Below are 13,742 nucleotides of genomic sequence, written 5' to 3'. Positions count from 1 at the left end.
TTCGAACTGGATCCGGATTATTATTTTTTGCAGACTGTAAGAGCAATACTATAAAAGTAAACTTGAACTTTCGATTATGTCAAATAGAATTTCTGAATCTGGAGCTCCCAAAGGATCGTACAAAACGAAAGTATGTTTCCATGTCCATCAAACAAAAAGTGGAATTGCTGCAAAAAATGGATAAAGACATGAAGAATGTGACAGAGAGGTTAGTGAAAACGAAAAAATTTCGATTGACAAGTTAGTCGGTATTCTTGGCACAGCAATTAACGGGACTTGAACAGCGGAACTTTAACTGAACAAAAAATTATGACTGTTTATAGAATTAAAGAGAAAGTATTATCACATAAAACGAAGCAACTTAAACAACACACATTGAAAGAAATGTTTAATAAAGTAAACAAATAAATATTAAGCTTTTTTTTTGTAAATTTTGATACCCTTTAGATCATAATTGTTCTTTATTTCATAAATTACGGTTTCATATTTTTAATTTTTGAATTTCTGCATGCCATCTTATGCAATTTAAACTGATGATCTATAATCCCGAAAAATCGATAATCCGGAATTGCCGAAGTCCCGACGAGTCCGGATTAACGACTTTTGATTTTTCTATAGCAGTGAAAATATAAGAACCTACATAATAAGGGCATTTTGATAAGTGGATTAAAAAACTCAATAAAATAAGAATAAAAAAGAACTTTATTTTATTTTTTTTTTATTTTTTATTTTTTTTTTTTTTTTGTGACACTGTTCGAAGCATGTTTTGTCTTTTTGGCACATGCATAGACCCACACTGCACATTTCGCACATACATCTTGCTCTATGAGGTTTCTTCCTTGTGCTACAAAATGTACACTGCCTGGATTTAAATTTCACTGGTATATGTCCAGCGTTATTTAGTTTCTTTTCATCTGGCACATGAAATTTGTGGTTTTTTTTTATGTTAATTGGGGGGGGGAGCTTGGTCTTTTTGGCTTTGTATGGATCATTTGTTTCCCATTCATACTTATTTTATTCATATTTCGTCCCAAAATATTCAGAAAATATTTTAAATTTAAATAAAACTTTTACGCAATTTCTGTTTTTAATTATAGCAAAGTATATTTACATTAAATTTAAACTACAGAAAATAATTTATAAAATCACAATACTAGCTTGGGGAGCAAGTGTGTTGATATCAGAGAAAGGTATTTGGAAAAGAAAGACCTTTTTACTGGGCAGGTGCATGTATTGTTTAGTAATAAAATAACTCTGTGGTTTCAAAAAAAAAATAAACATTCCTATTTGAAAAGCAAGCGAACGCCGTTGAGAAGCAAACGCCAGTGGTTTCAAGGCACGACCACCGAGCCTCTAGAGGATTGTAAGAATTGTGACACAATGCTCTAGTGGCGCAGTGGTCGCGCCCTGAGACCACATAGCAAATGCCATGCATATAAAGTTTTTTTTATATATATATGCAGTTTAATTACTGCAATTTTTTATTGCTTATATAAATCATGATGTGCGATGACTAACTTTTGAAATTTAAAGTTGTTTATATTAATAAAAGGAAGTTATTTTGTCTCGTCAAACGCGAATTTTAAAAGGCATCCGATCTGAAGTATTAATACCTAAAACATATATGATTTTACAGTCATTTTGTGTTATTTAGATGTAAAAGATCAGTAATCAATTAATTTTCATTAAAAATTTTTGGAAAAAAGAGGAGAGAAAAAATTTGGAAAATCGTGGTTTCAGGGCGCGACCACCGTGCGTCAAAAGGGTTAAGCTATTCAGGACCGATTACAAGATTCTCCCTTTATGGCGCACTGTATTATACAGGGTGCCTATTAAAGTCCGGTAGAATCTGTTGAACTGCCGATCGGCTTTCACAAGATTGGTGTCTAGGTATAGTAAAGTGACTATGCACTACTTGATCAGATAGCGTAGAGCGCCACCTGATAAAATCTCCCTATCTCGAAAACAATACGAGATAAGAAGAAAAAAATTGGTTACAAATTTGTGATGCTATGAAACTTGAAGAAAAGATTACCTTTCGAATGAAAAACATGCCTGTATCGAGGCACAGTGATGTAGCTTGTAAATCACAGAGTTGCCAAATCTCCCGATTTTCGATCGCTCTCCCGCCAACCCAATTTACAATATATTTCTTCCGACTTTTTCTTATTCTTAAAATTTCTCACGATTTTTATGGAACTTGGCTTAATACTTTGTTTATATGAACAAAAACAAGTGATTTTGGATGTCTGAAAGCAATTCAATTTTCTCTAGATTATATCTAAAACAAAACCTTGAGAATTAGATAACTTCTGCTTTGTGAGTGAGAGCATATACGTATTCAGAAACGTCGTTCTCCAGTTCTGATAAAAGATTTCCTGATAATGATATCGCTAACAAATACTCAAGTGCAACAACCAAAACAGGTGCAATTGTTAAAGAAATGGATTTGAAAAAAAAATCTTCAGTTATTGATTGCATTAAAACATCTCCGTTCTGCCTCTCTATGGATGGAAGCAATAATACTGATTCAAAATTATATCCAATTGTTTCTTTTTTTTTAAGTCTTCAGAAAATGAGTGCAGTTTACTTTCTGTCCCCTTTTTAGAAGGACATTTGACAGGCTTTACTTTAGCACAGATAATTATTAAAACTTTAAAAGAAAATGCAGTCCCTCTGGATAATTGCTTAGCACTTGGTGCCGATAATGCACCAGTATTGGTAGGCTTGAAGACTGGTGTTGCAGGCATCTTGAGAAAGGAAAATTCAGATTTGCAGATTATGAGGTGCACCTGTCACCTCTTAAATTTAGCAGCTGAGAAAGGGCAGCTTCTTTACCAATAAATGTGGATGAACACGTTGTTGATATTTACTTGTTGATATTATCTTGAAAGGAGTTCTAAAAGGAAGGAAAAATTGAAACATTTCCAACAGCTGCATAACAGCAGTTTACAATTAGAAAACTTGGATGAAGTTATAAAATCAGCTAGGATTGACACCCGGTGGAGTTTAATTGGAAAACTGAAAGTTGCTGATGGAATTTTAAAATATAGTGAACTGTGTAGAATTGTTGGCCATCTTGACAGTTCCTCATAGTAATGCAGAGTGTGAGAGGATTTTCAGTGTTGTTGCGAAAACGAGGACTAAATTTAGATCTAAAATTAGTGATGACACATTAGAAAAACTTTTATTAGCAAAAGCAGGCCTATGTGGAAATTGTTATGAACAAAATTATGAAGTTTCTTAAAAAAAGCAAAATATGCCACTGTTTATAACATTTGTACGAAAACTGATTAATTTTTTTTTCTTTCGTTTTCTTAAACAATGCAAGTAATAAAAATGTTTTTTATGTATAAGGTATTTTTGTGTTGCTTGCATTTAAGAATTAGTTACTATTTAAAGTTAATTCATTATTAAAAAATCATTTAAGAAGTCTTTTTAACATTGTGAAAAATCTCCCGATTTCTTAAAAAAAATCTCCTGATTTTAGAGTGTCATAGGTTGGCAAGTATGAAATCACAATCGAGAGGAGTGTAGTGCAAACTCCATGGAGTGCATCCTTGTACTGATTAAACTCCGATCATCCTGTACTGATTAAAGGTGATGGTTGAAGTCTTTGAATAATGTTCCATGGAGTTTTGGCCTTCAATATTTTCTTTCAGTTCCAATTTTTCTCCCCTTTTTGGTTGGATAAGGGTAATTTGAACATGTAAACAACTGCATAAAGTGCTGTGCTTTATTTCTCGTTCAGTTTTTGGTTTAGATTTTCATGGAGAAATCAAGAAGACAGTATATAAAAAAGTTCCTTAGAAGAGGGGAGGCTGAACATAATTTAACTTACTACAAATGCAAAACTTGCAAATTTCATATATAATTGCAGTAATGATTTTAAATGAAATTAGGCTCAACTAAGAATGTATGAGCCTGGGAAAATGCTTCTCCTTTCACTGGTCCTGAATGGATTAAGTGCTTCATTATTTCATGAACAACATTTTTATAATTTCTATGTGTCATCTTATTAAATTTAAAATGATGATCTGAAATGTAAAATTTCTGGAAGTCCTAAAAATCTAGAACTTGACACTGTACAATATTTGAGTTTATAAATCTTTAGGAATAAATTAATTTCAAACTATCAAACTCGAATTATTACATTTAATAATAAAATAGCGTTTTTGATTATCAGGTATTTTATTAGAATATTTTGTATAATTTATGCTCTAAAATTTTTTGTACACTTTTCATTAACCTGAATTATTATATTTCAGCTCTAAACTTGAATCTGCTCATAAAGAATTTAAAAAGGCGATAGGTGCTGCTGTATGTAAATACAATGCCGAAAAGAAATGTCTACAGATTATAGTAAGTAAAGTGCATTTGGCAAAAATGTTTTATGGAAATGAATAGATTAGTTTTCTGTGGGCGTTTAGGTATGTAGTTCATTATACGTGATGATTATATATATATTGTGAATTGTTTGAGGTGTCTGATAATTACAGTATAAAAGCACAAATCTACATGTATTCAATTTCAGTATTAGGAAAGCTAAAAATTCTAAGGTATGTTCAATTTTTAGCATGTGTAATTTTTTTCCCTACATGGTTATTTTTCTAAATATTTTTTATTGTAATTAGTAATGATATCCCAAATTTTGTGCAGCTTAAAATTTTAAGAGCATTAAACCTTTTATTACATAATTAATCAACTACTGTTGATCAAAGTTGTCAGAATCCACTGACGTATGCAGGTTCTATTTATATTGATTTAAAAAACAAGAAGAAAATTCATTTACCTGTTCTGATGCGTTGTTGAATCTGACGTGATGTTTCAGCTGACAATCTTCTTTACAGAAAAACTACAATTGAATTTCTTGACATCACATTTTATTTACATAAAACATTCAAAAGGAAAAATTAATATTTAAATACATTTTCTTGTACATCCTCTCTTTTTCTCTTATGGCTGTAGGAAACAATTTATCCGTCCATCACATGGATTCGAAACCGAACTATCTACTGTGTACAAAAAAGAATTAAAAAAACAAGGTTTTAATTTCTCTCACTAATGAAACCTCTGGTGCCCTCTAGCGGGAGAAAGCCACTTTAGATGAACATTTAACATACTCCCACCTTTAATTTATGGTGGAAGCCAGAAATTAAACATTAAAATTAAATTTACATCATTACTCAAAAATAATATAATGAAATAAAACTAATGTCTATGAAAATTTCAAGCCAAAAAAAAAGTTAAAGTTCTAAAATTGAGTTCTGAAAAGTGTTCATACAGTTCATCAGCTGGATTACTGGGTCATCGTTCTTAGATATCTCCAAATGGCAAAGTTTGCGAATCGGTCGTACAAAAGTTCCTGAAGAGGTTTTTACCTCTGCCACACGTGTACAACCATCTCTACTTGGAAACAATTTTGTGACTTTGCCTATTGGCCAGTTAAGTCTCTTTCAGTTGTCTAGTTCAATTAGTACTACATCACCCGTCTGGATCACTTGAGCCTTTCTCTTGATTTTTGAACGATATTTGCCAAATATTCTTTTCGAAATCTATTTCTCAATCTTTTATAATTTGGGCATTTCCGGTATCTTTTTTCTTTTTTCTGGAAATTAATTTTCTCTAGATCAGGTATCCCAATTTCTTGGATGTCTTGAATAAAAGATGATGGAGTCAAAGGAATACATTTTTCAGATTCTTCTGAAATATATGTAAGAGGTCGATTATTCATTACAGCTTCAACTTCAAATAATATTGTTGAAAGGTCTTCAAAAGTGAGTGATCTACCAAGTGTTCTTAGAAGAAGATTTTTTGAGCCGTTCCCACCATCCACCCTACCACGCAGCTGTTGGAGGAATAAACTTCCATTTAATGGGAGCTAGGTCTTCAGAATTTTCTATTTTATTCCAATTTAAAGATTTCAAAAGGTTGTTGGTATCCCTGAAGTTAGTTCCGTTGTCGCTGTAGATTGTTGAAATTCTTCCCCTTCTCGCTATGAATCTCCTGAGGGCATAGATGAAACCTTCTGTTGACAAATTAGTCACTAATTCGAAGTGTACGGCGCAATACACAACGCATGTGAAAATGACAATCCATACCTTGGTTTTGTTCTTTAGAAAGAGAAGAACCACATAAATCGATCGATGCCCACGACTTCAAAAACTTTCGAGTCTCTGACTCGGTCAAATGGAAGATGAATTGGTGGAGTGACAAACGGTTTTGAAGTAAATATTTTGCATTTCATGCATTTTGATAATTCACTTCAGATGTTATGCTTAGCAGAAATAATCCAAAAATTTTCTCGCAGGATGGAACCAACAGTCTGGAGACCAGCATGGTAGTTCTTTAAATGGCAGTCTCGTATTAAACAATTTACTACGTGATGTTTTGATGGCAGCAAAATTGGATATTTGAACGAAAATTTGTTTTCGCGTTCTAACTACTTGGTTTTCACTCATATTGTGTTATTTTGATCTTTCACAACAACAAGACCTTTGACAGAACCTGAGACATCACCAAAATTTTCTAACTGAATTCTTGACCAAAGGAACTTCTCTGCCTCTTTCTTTTCTTCTATCGAGAGCTCAGATGGGAAAAAATAATTTCTATTTCTACATTTGGATATGAATCTTTTCATCCAACAAATAATATTTACAAATCTGCAAAATTTCGAAACTCTCTCATAATTCATGAATTGATCTACTTTCGCACAGGTACATAAGGATATAGCAGTTTTCTTTCTTTCTGACACAACTAAATCTTCATTAGGAACCTGTTCCGATTTGGGCCAATTATTTTCGTCTTTTAACCATTTTGATCCCTCCCACCATCTCGTCTCGATAAGATGTCTTGGGCAACCACGAGATGGCAGGTCTGCCGGATTTAGATTACCTGGGACAAAATACCATTGGTATGATTCTGTGAGTTGGCATATTTCTCTGATTCTCTTACCCACAAAAGTACCCCATTGCTCATTTCTTCATATCCATGCTATAACTGTTGAAGAATCCGTCCAGTAATAAACTGGTATTCTAGGGACATCCAGAGCCTTACGAATATAGCTTGCTAATCTGGATCCCAAAACACAAGCAAAAAGTTGTAGACGCGGTATTGTCAAAGTCTTTTTTGGACGCAAGTCGAACTTTTGCTCCTAGAAGCTGTACCGAAATCCTATTATCTTCTTCACAGCGCAGGAAAATTACTGTTGCATATGCAATCTGACTCGCGTCGCAAAAAACATGTATAGACCATTTTTCTTTATCTCTGTAACCTATACGTCTGTTTACCTTTAAGTTAGATAATTGTTTTAACCCTTTGAAGGGCACTGGTATATAATATATACCGGTTGTTTGTCAATTTTTTAACCTCAGAAAAAATGCTAATTTTTGTACACCAAAAGCTATAATTGTAAGTGGCTAGTATTTTTTTTTTTTTTTTTTTTTTTTTTTTTCCAATTCTAAATGGCAACATCACCCTATGAATGCTCAATATTTTACAGTTATGAAATTAATATACCTCGTTCCAAGGTATCATGTTGGAAGATTGATAAATTCTATTAGAGAGAAAAGAAAAATTCAAAATCTGCAAATATATGACGTGCACATGCTGAATCTTATATATTTACTTCATTTCAGTCAGAAGTGATAATTAACAGATTATTTATACGATTTTTAAACCGGTATATAATATATACCGGCGCCCACACTGAGGGTACCACGCCAATAGATGGCAGCACCAGTCTTCTCCTTTTCTACTCTGTGACGTGACAGAATTTCTTTATTATTATAACAGTTTATGATGTAATAATTTTTCATGATTAACTTATAAGTCGTTTAGGATTAAATATTATGTTCATGGAGGAATGGGGAGTTTACTGACCCTGCGCTAGGACTGAATACAAGTATATTAGTTTTCATTTATTCTTTGTGTACTCAGCTCAAGTTTCATTTGTCTGTGTTTAGCTAAAATTTTTATTTCAGCACTTATCCCTATCTCGAGAAAGACTCATCGATTTTAAAATTGCCATCTGGGGTCAAAACTTTACACAATTGTGTGGGTTAAACGTGGCATGCTAGCCCCCAAAACACACCTGTTGCTTCCTGTTTTCCAAAATCCTAGAATGTAAGAAAATGAAAAGAGGTGATTGACAACCAGTTTGTCATTCTGCAGTCAAGCCTTCTTCCCTTTGTGAAGTGTGATAAGATCACACAAAGGGAAGGCTCACTTAAAATGGAAATGTACTTAAGGTCCCTCTCATAGTGTAATCACGAAAACTGCTGGTTTGAAAGCATGTTTTTATTCTTTAGGGAAATTCTTTTTAATTCTTTGTTAATTTCAGATGAAAGACTAGAGAACACAAGAGAAATTTGCACTCTAGTTGATGCAAATATGTTGTTTCAGAAATAAATTTTCACAGTTGGTGAAAGGAGGAAAAATATTTCTAAGCCCCGTTTTAGATGCAAACTAAAATTTATCCAAAAGTTGAAAAGGATAACCCTATGAAGCCAAAGGTGTTGAAAATCAGAATAAGAGCTTTGAGGTGTATCAAATAATAAAATTGTTTCGTTTCTTCCTGAACAAAAAGATATATTACAACCTATATTTACAAAAAATAAAAAAGGGACCCTTACGGTCCTCCGTAATCTAAAGTGTGTGTGCGTGGAGGGGGGGGCAATTCTTCTTATCGTAGTATGAAGCATGGTTTTTTTCACATATTATCTAAAGCATAAAATACAACTTTAAAAATGCAACATACTTTCTCAGCTGAGTCCGTCGTAGTGCTTCATTTTTCAATTTTTTTAATTTTCGGCTGAGTTACATCTGCTTGTAATATTATACTAGTTCAGTTACAGCATGATACGATTTACACATGCAGTGTTATATTTGCTAAATTTTTTTTATAAAATGATATTGAATTTAAATCAAGTTGAAAAGCTTTTTACCCATATTTTACATAAGTATGTTCAGCTAGGTTGCATCATCAAAGTGCATAAAAACATAAATTTTATTTTTAAATTTTTAAATTTCTGCCAAAATTTAAAAAAATTTTGTCTTTAGACTAACTATATTCAAGCACTCATCACTACAGATGCACATCAAAAGTACCCAAAATTAATTTAAAAACAAAGATTAACAGTTGGCAACTACCTGGAAAAAAATGTCCTAGAGGGGCGCCGGTATAAAATATATACCGGCTCTCAAAATTCAGGATTTCGCTCTAGATTTTTTTTAAGTCTCAATTTTGTGTCCTTAGGGTCCATAAGTTATAGTTTCATGCAAAATTTTACCACAGATTAAATTATTTTATATACCGCCCCTCGAAGGGTTAATTCACTATACCATTTCTTAAAGTCCTTTTGGATCTTCTCTAGAAGCGGAGAATCCCATTCTGACTTAGCTGACCAGGCCTCCTGAATCATTAGCTTGGCTGGCAACAATGCTGGGATGAGAAAACCGATGGGATCGTAAATACCTTGTGTTATAGACAAGATTATCCGTTTAATAGGATTTTCTGTTTCAGTGTCAAATTTATTGCAGATCATTAAACAATCCTCCTTTCTATCCCATTTAATCCCCAAAACCGAAACTGGAGTTGTAAGATCTTCTTTAAACAAACTTCTGTTCTCAGTTGACAACTTTTCTATTTCTTCTGCCGGACCGAACTGCCATAATCTCAAATCCATCTTAGCTTCAGCCATAATTTCAGTTGACTTTGAGATAAATTCTTCTAATTCGGATGCACTATCTACGGAGGTTACACAGTTGTCAATATAGAAGGACTTCAAGAGGTTGTCAGTAACTGTTTTGAGTTGTTTTGGATACTTGTTCAAATTGTTTATAATAACTGTTAATAATAATAATACAATAATAACTGTTTTGAGTTGTTTTGTATTATAACTGCGCTGAGTAAAAAAGGGCTACAAGTAGCTCCAAATAATACTCTGTTATGTTGATAGACTTTAATTTTATTTGCTTTCTCCCACCATAAAAATCTCAAAAATCGGCGATCTTCTTACTTAACTTCACTTTGGAGGAAGGCTCTTCTGATGTCGGGTACAACAGCAATAGCCTTTTCTCGGAATCTCAATAATATAGCGGAATTTTCTTCTATCAAGTTTGGTCCTTTGAAGAGACAGTCATTTAGGGATGGTGCTCTTTCAACTTTGCACGAGGCGTCAAAAACTGGTCTGATAGACGTAGTAGCACTCTCTGGCTTAATAACTGGATGGTGACACAAGTAATGGCCTCCTACTTATTCTAGTTTCTTTTTTTGAGATTTCCTGTATGACATTCTCCTTTTGCCATTCTTGAAAGACTAGGTCATAATCTTCAAATTTATTTAACTTCTTCAGTCTTCTTGTAGTGCTAAACAACCTTCTTTCTGCTTCATTTCTATTTGAAGGAATGTTTGGGTTAATACAAGTCCAACACGGTAACATGGAAGACCAACACGGTAACGCCCGTCTTCACTTCTCTTAAGTTCTTTGAGGAACAAATCATGGGCTAGCTCTTCTCTTTCCTTCTTGGACAACGTTTCAGCGGGATCATTAATTCCTGTTGTTTCTATCTGGAATGCTCTGGAATGCTAAGTTATTTCAGAGATAAATTAGTCATCAACGTTAGCTGTACCACTATTCACGTAACCTTGGGATGGATTCTCACCGCAAATTGTCCATCCAAGTTTTGTCTGAATTGCCATTAGACCGTTGTTCAGCTGCTTGATTCCTCCTGTTAGGAGTTGGCCATAAACATCACTACCAATTAAAATTTCTATTTCAGGACACCCCATACCAATATCTGACACCCATAATCTATGTTTCTGAAGCTTTTCTAGAACAGATTCCTTTGGAATGCGTGGAATGTTCCCACATATCTTTTCTTGGTCAAGGAATTCGTAGTGATAACTGATTTGGGACCATTAGCCGGTGCACTTAAATTAATTTTATATTTACTATGAGGTTTAGCTTCTATTTCTGCACCTCCAAGTACCGTGTGGGTAATAGTTGCTGTAGCAAGAGGCTTAATACCCAGTTTTTCACAGTGCTCTTTAAAATATAACTCCTTTGGGACCCACTGTCCAATAGTGCCCTAACCTTCTTAATTTTCTTATTACCCTTAATTAGTATTTCTAGTGTCATGAGAGCTACTTCTTTTGCACACTGCTGATTTGCAAGAGTGTTCTGGATATTCGCTAGGGGTTTACTTTTATCACTAATTTCTTTCGTTTTACCTATCTGAGGACAGAAATGCTCTGTATGAGATTTTGAACAGACATGACAGCGTACAAAAACGTTACACATTTTAGCACGGTGGCCAAAGTGTAAACATTTCAAACAACAGTTCGACTATGCAGTCCTTACTTTCATGCGACTTACCACAGAACAAACATGACATTTCTTTAGCAGCGAATAAATCAGCTGCAGTAGGGTACTTGTTATCCCATTTCCGTATTTTCTCTTTTACTCTCTCTTTTAGGATAATACTTTCAAAGCCTGACCTTGCTAACTGTAATCTTTCTTCACCCGCTACCTCCCTCTTCAAAAAGTTCATTAATAACGTTAAACTCGCTTCACTATCAGAATTTTCCTTTCCTCTAATATTGCATCTCTCCCATGCTCTTAAAATATCATCAGGTAAGCAGGATTCTATCATGGGGTATAGCCAGGCTGAATTACTTTCTGTATCAAGCCCCATGGATTCTAAAGACCTTAAATGGACTTCTACCTTGGTAAATAAGTCACACAATGATAATCTGTCTTTACCCTTAGCTTGAATATTTGCTGTAATTAATTTAAAAAATTCCCTGACATACACTTCGATAAGAATATCTTTGTCCCCATAACGGTCTTGAAAAGCTCTCAAAGCTTTGGAATAATTTTCTAAAGTTATCGGGTAATTTTCTAATAAATGCCTAGCACGAGTTCCAGGTTCTACAGCTTGTAGCAAATATTGGAACTTATCACAATCATCTAATTCTTTATCTTCATGTATCTTCTTAAACTGTTCCCAAAATGGCAAATAATTAATTAACTGAGAATGAAAAGGTTTTATATTCAATTTAGGTAATTTATACCGTTTGACTTTACAGTTACTACTGACATCAAAATTACTAAAAACTGCATCATTTGGAACTTTGTTTACATTTAGTAATTCACTAACTTTTCTTTCAATTGTGATGAATTCATCAGAATATTCATCACAGCTTTTAACTTCGATTTCTAAATCATCTTCAGTGGCTCTGCCCTTAATTAATGAATCTAGTACCTCTGAATCATAAGATTTTAACTCGGCTGTTATCGTTTGTAACTTCACAATTTTATTTTTTAATACAGCTTTATCTGCGTGCCGTTGCACGTTTTTTTCTTTATCATATCAGCGTTCATTTTTACTTTAAACTTCACTCAAATATTTAATCTTAAATTTTAAAGTAATCCTTTTAACTTAATATTATTTTCTCAATCCTTAATTGGATTCATATACATTAATTTCTTTTAAGTTAAAATTACTTTTAATGAAGAACATAAAACTTCTAATATATAGTTTAAGCTGAAAATACTAAATATCTATTTCTATTCAACTTAAATATTAGCATGCTTTCATTCAACAAAATGCATCTTCAAAATATAAACATATTTCCAGTACTTCCGTTTTTGAAAGCATAAATAACTAGTTGTTCTTTAGGACAACACATCCTGTCGCAGATGCCAAAAACTTTATTATATTACGTAATTAATCAACTACTGTTGATCGAAGTTGTCAGAATCCACTGACGTATGCAGGTTCTATTTATATTGATTTAAAAAACAAGAAGAAAATTCATTTACCTGTTCTGATGCATTGTTGAATCTGACGTGATGTTTCAGCTGACAATCTTCTTTACAGAAAAACTACAATTGAATTTCTTGACATCACATTTTATTTACATAAAACATTCAAAAGGAAAAATTAATATTTAAATACATTTTCTTGTACATCCTCTCTTTTTCTCTTATGGCTGTAGGAAACAATTTATCCGTCCATCACATGGATTCGAAACCGAACTATCTACTGTTTACAAAAAAGAATAAAAAAAAACAAGGTTTTAATTTCTCCTACTAATGAAACTTGTGGCGCCCTCTAGTGGGAGAAAGCCACTTTAGATGAACATTTAACACCTTTAACCCTTCAATGCATGATTTTTTTATATTTTTACCAAACATTTTTTTCATTATTGTCATAGCTTAAATAAATATGAAAAAATATTAAAAAATTATTTAACATTTTTATTAGTTGTTTTTTGAAATTTTAGGTTTCATTGTCATGCATATAGCACTAAAATGTAAATCATGAAAAATTCGTTTACAGTTATATAACTAATAAATATTATCATAAAATACTTAGATATTTATTGCCTTTAGAAGATAATGACTTTAATTAAAATTTTATTGAAACTTAATTCTGATTAATCATGTTCAGACTTAAAGTTAAAATTGCAATGAAAATTTATATAAAAATGACTTATCAAATATTTTGTACATGTGCATTTATTGTGCAATTTATGTTGTATGGAAAATTTTGAAACAATTCTATCCTTATTTCGACATGATGTTACAGTGCATTTTTCACATACAATAAATATTTGGAATTTGAAATTTGGCCTTTTACAACAAGTGCAATTTTTGTTCCATAGGGGCACATGTTGAATTTTATCCTGTTGGACGCAAGTTGGAGGAATGTTTGATGCGAGGCTTCTCTGTCTT

General features: G+C 32.8%; 1 protein-coding gene across 5 annotated transcripts in view; it reads left to right on the top strand.

The window, feature by feature from the left end:
* Fmr1 (synaptic functional regulator FMR1) overlaps positions 1-13,742 on the top strand; it is a 58,702-nt gene that overhangs the window by 25,018 nt on the left and 19,942 nt on the right. For all 5 annotated transcript variants that reach the window (XM_085813351.1, XM_035372752.2, XM_085813350.1 and 2 more), the window contains exon 6: positions 4,269-4,362. In XM_085813351.1, coding sequence (XP_085669477.1) covers positions 4,269-4,362 — 94 coding nt within the window. The remainder of the gene's footprint in view (positions 1-4,268; positions 4,363-13,742) is intronic.

The sequence above is a fragment of the Stegodyphus dumicola genome, chromosome 3 (genome assembly GCF_044657685.1).
Source record: "Stegodyphus dumicola isolate Sdum_Otavi_A_Nest chromosome 3, ASM4465768v1".
Taxonomy (NCBI): domain Eukaryota; kingdom Metazoa; phylum Arthropoda; class Arachnida; order Araneae; family Eresidae; genus Stegodyphus; species Stegodyphus dumicola.
Note: the sequence above shows the minus strand (reverse complement) of the source record. Positions and strands in the feature narration are given on the sequence as shown.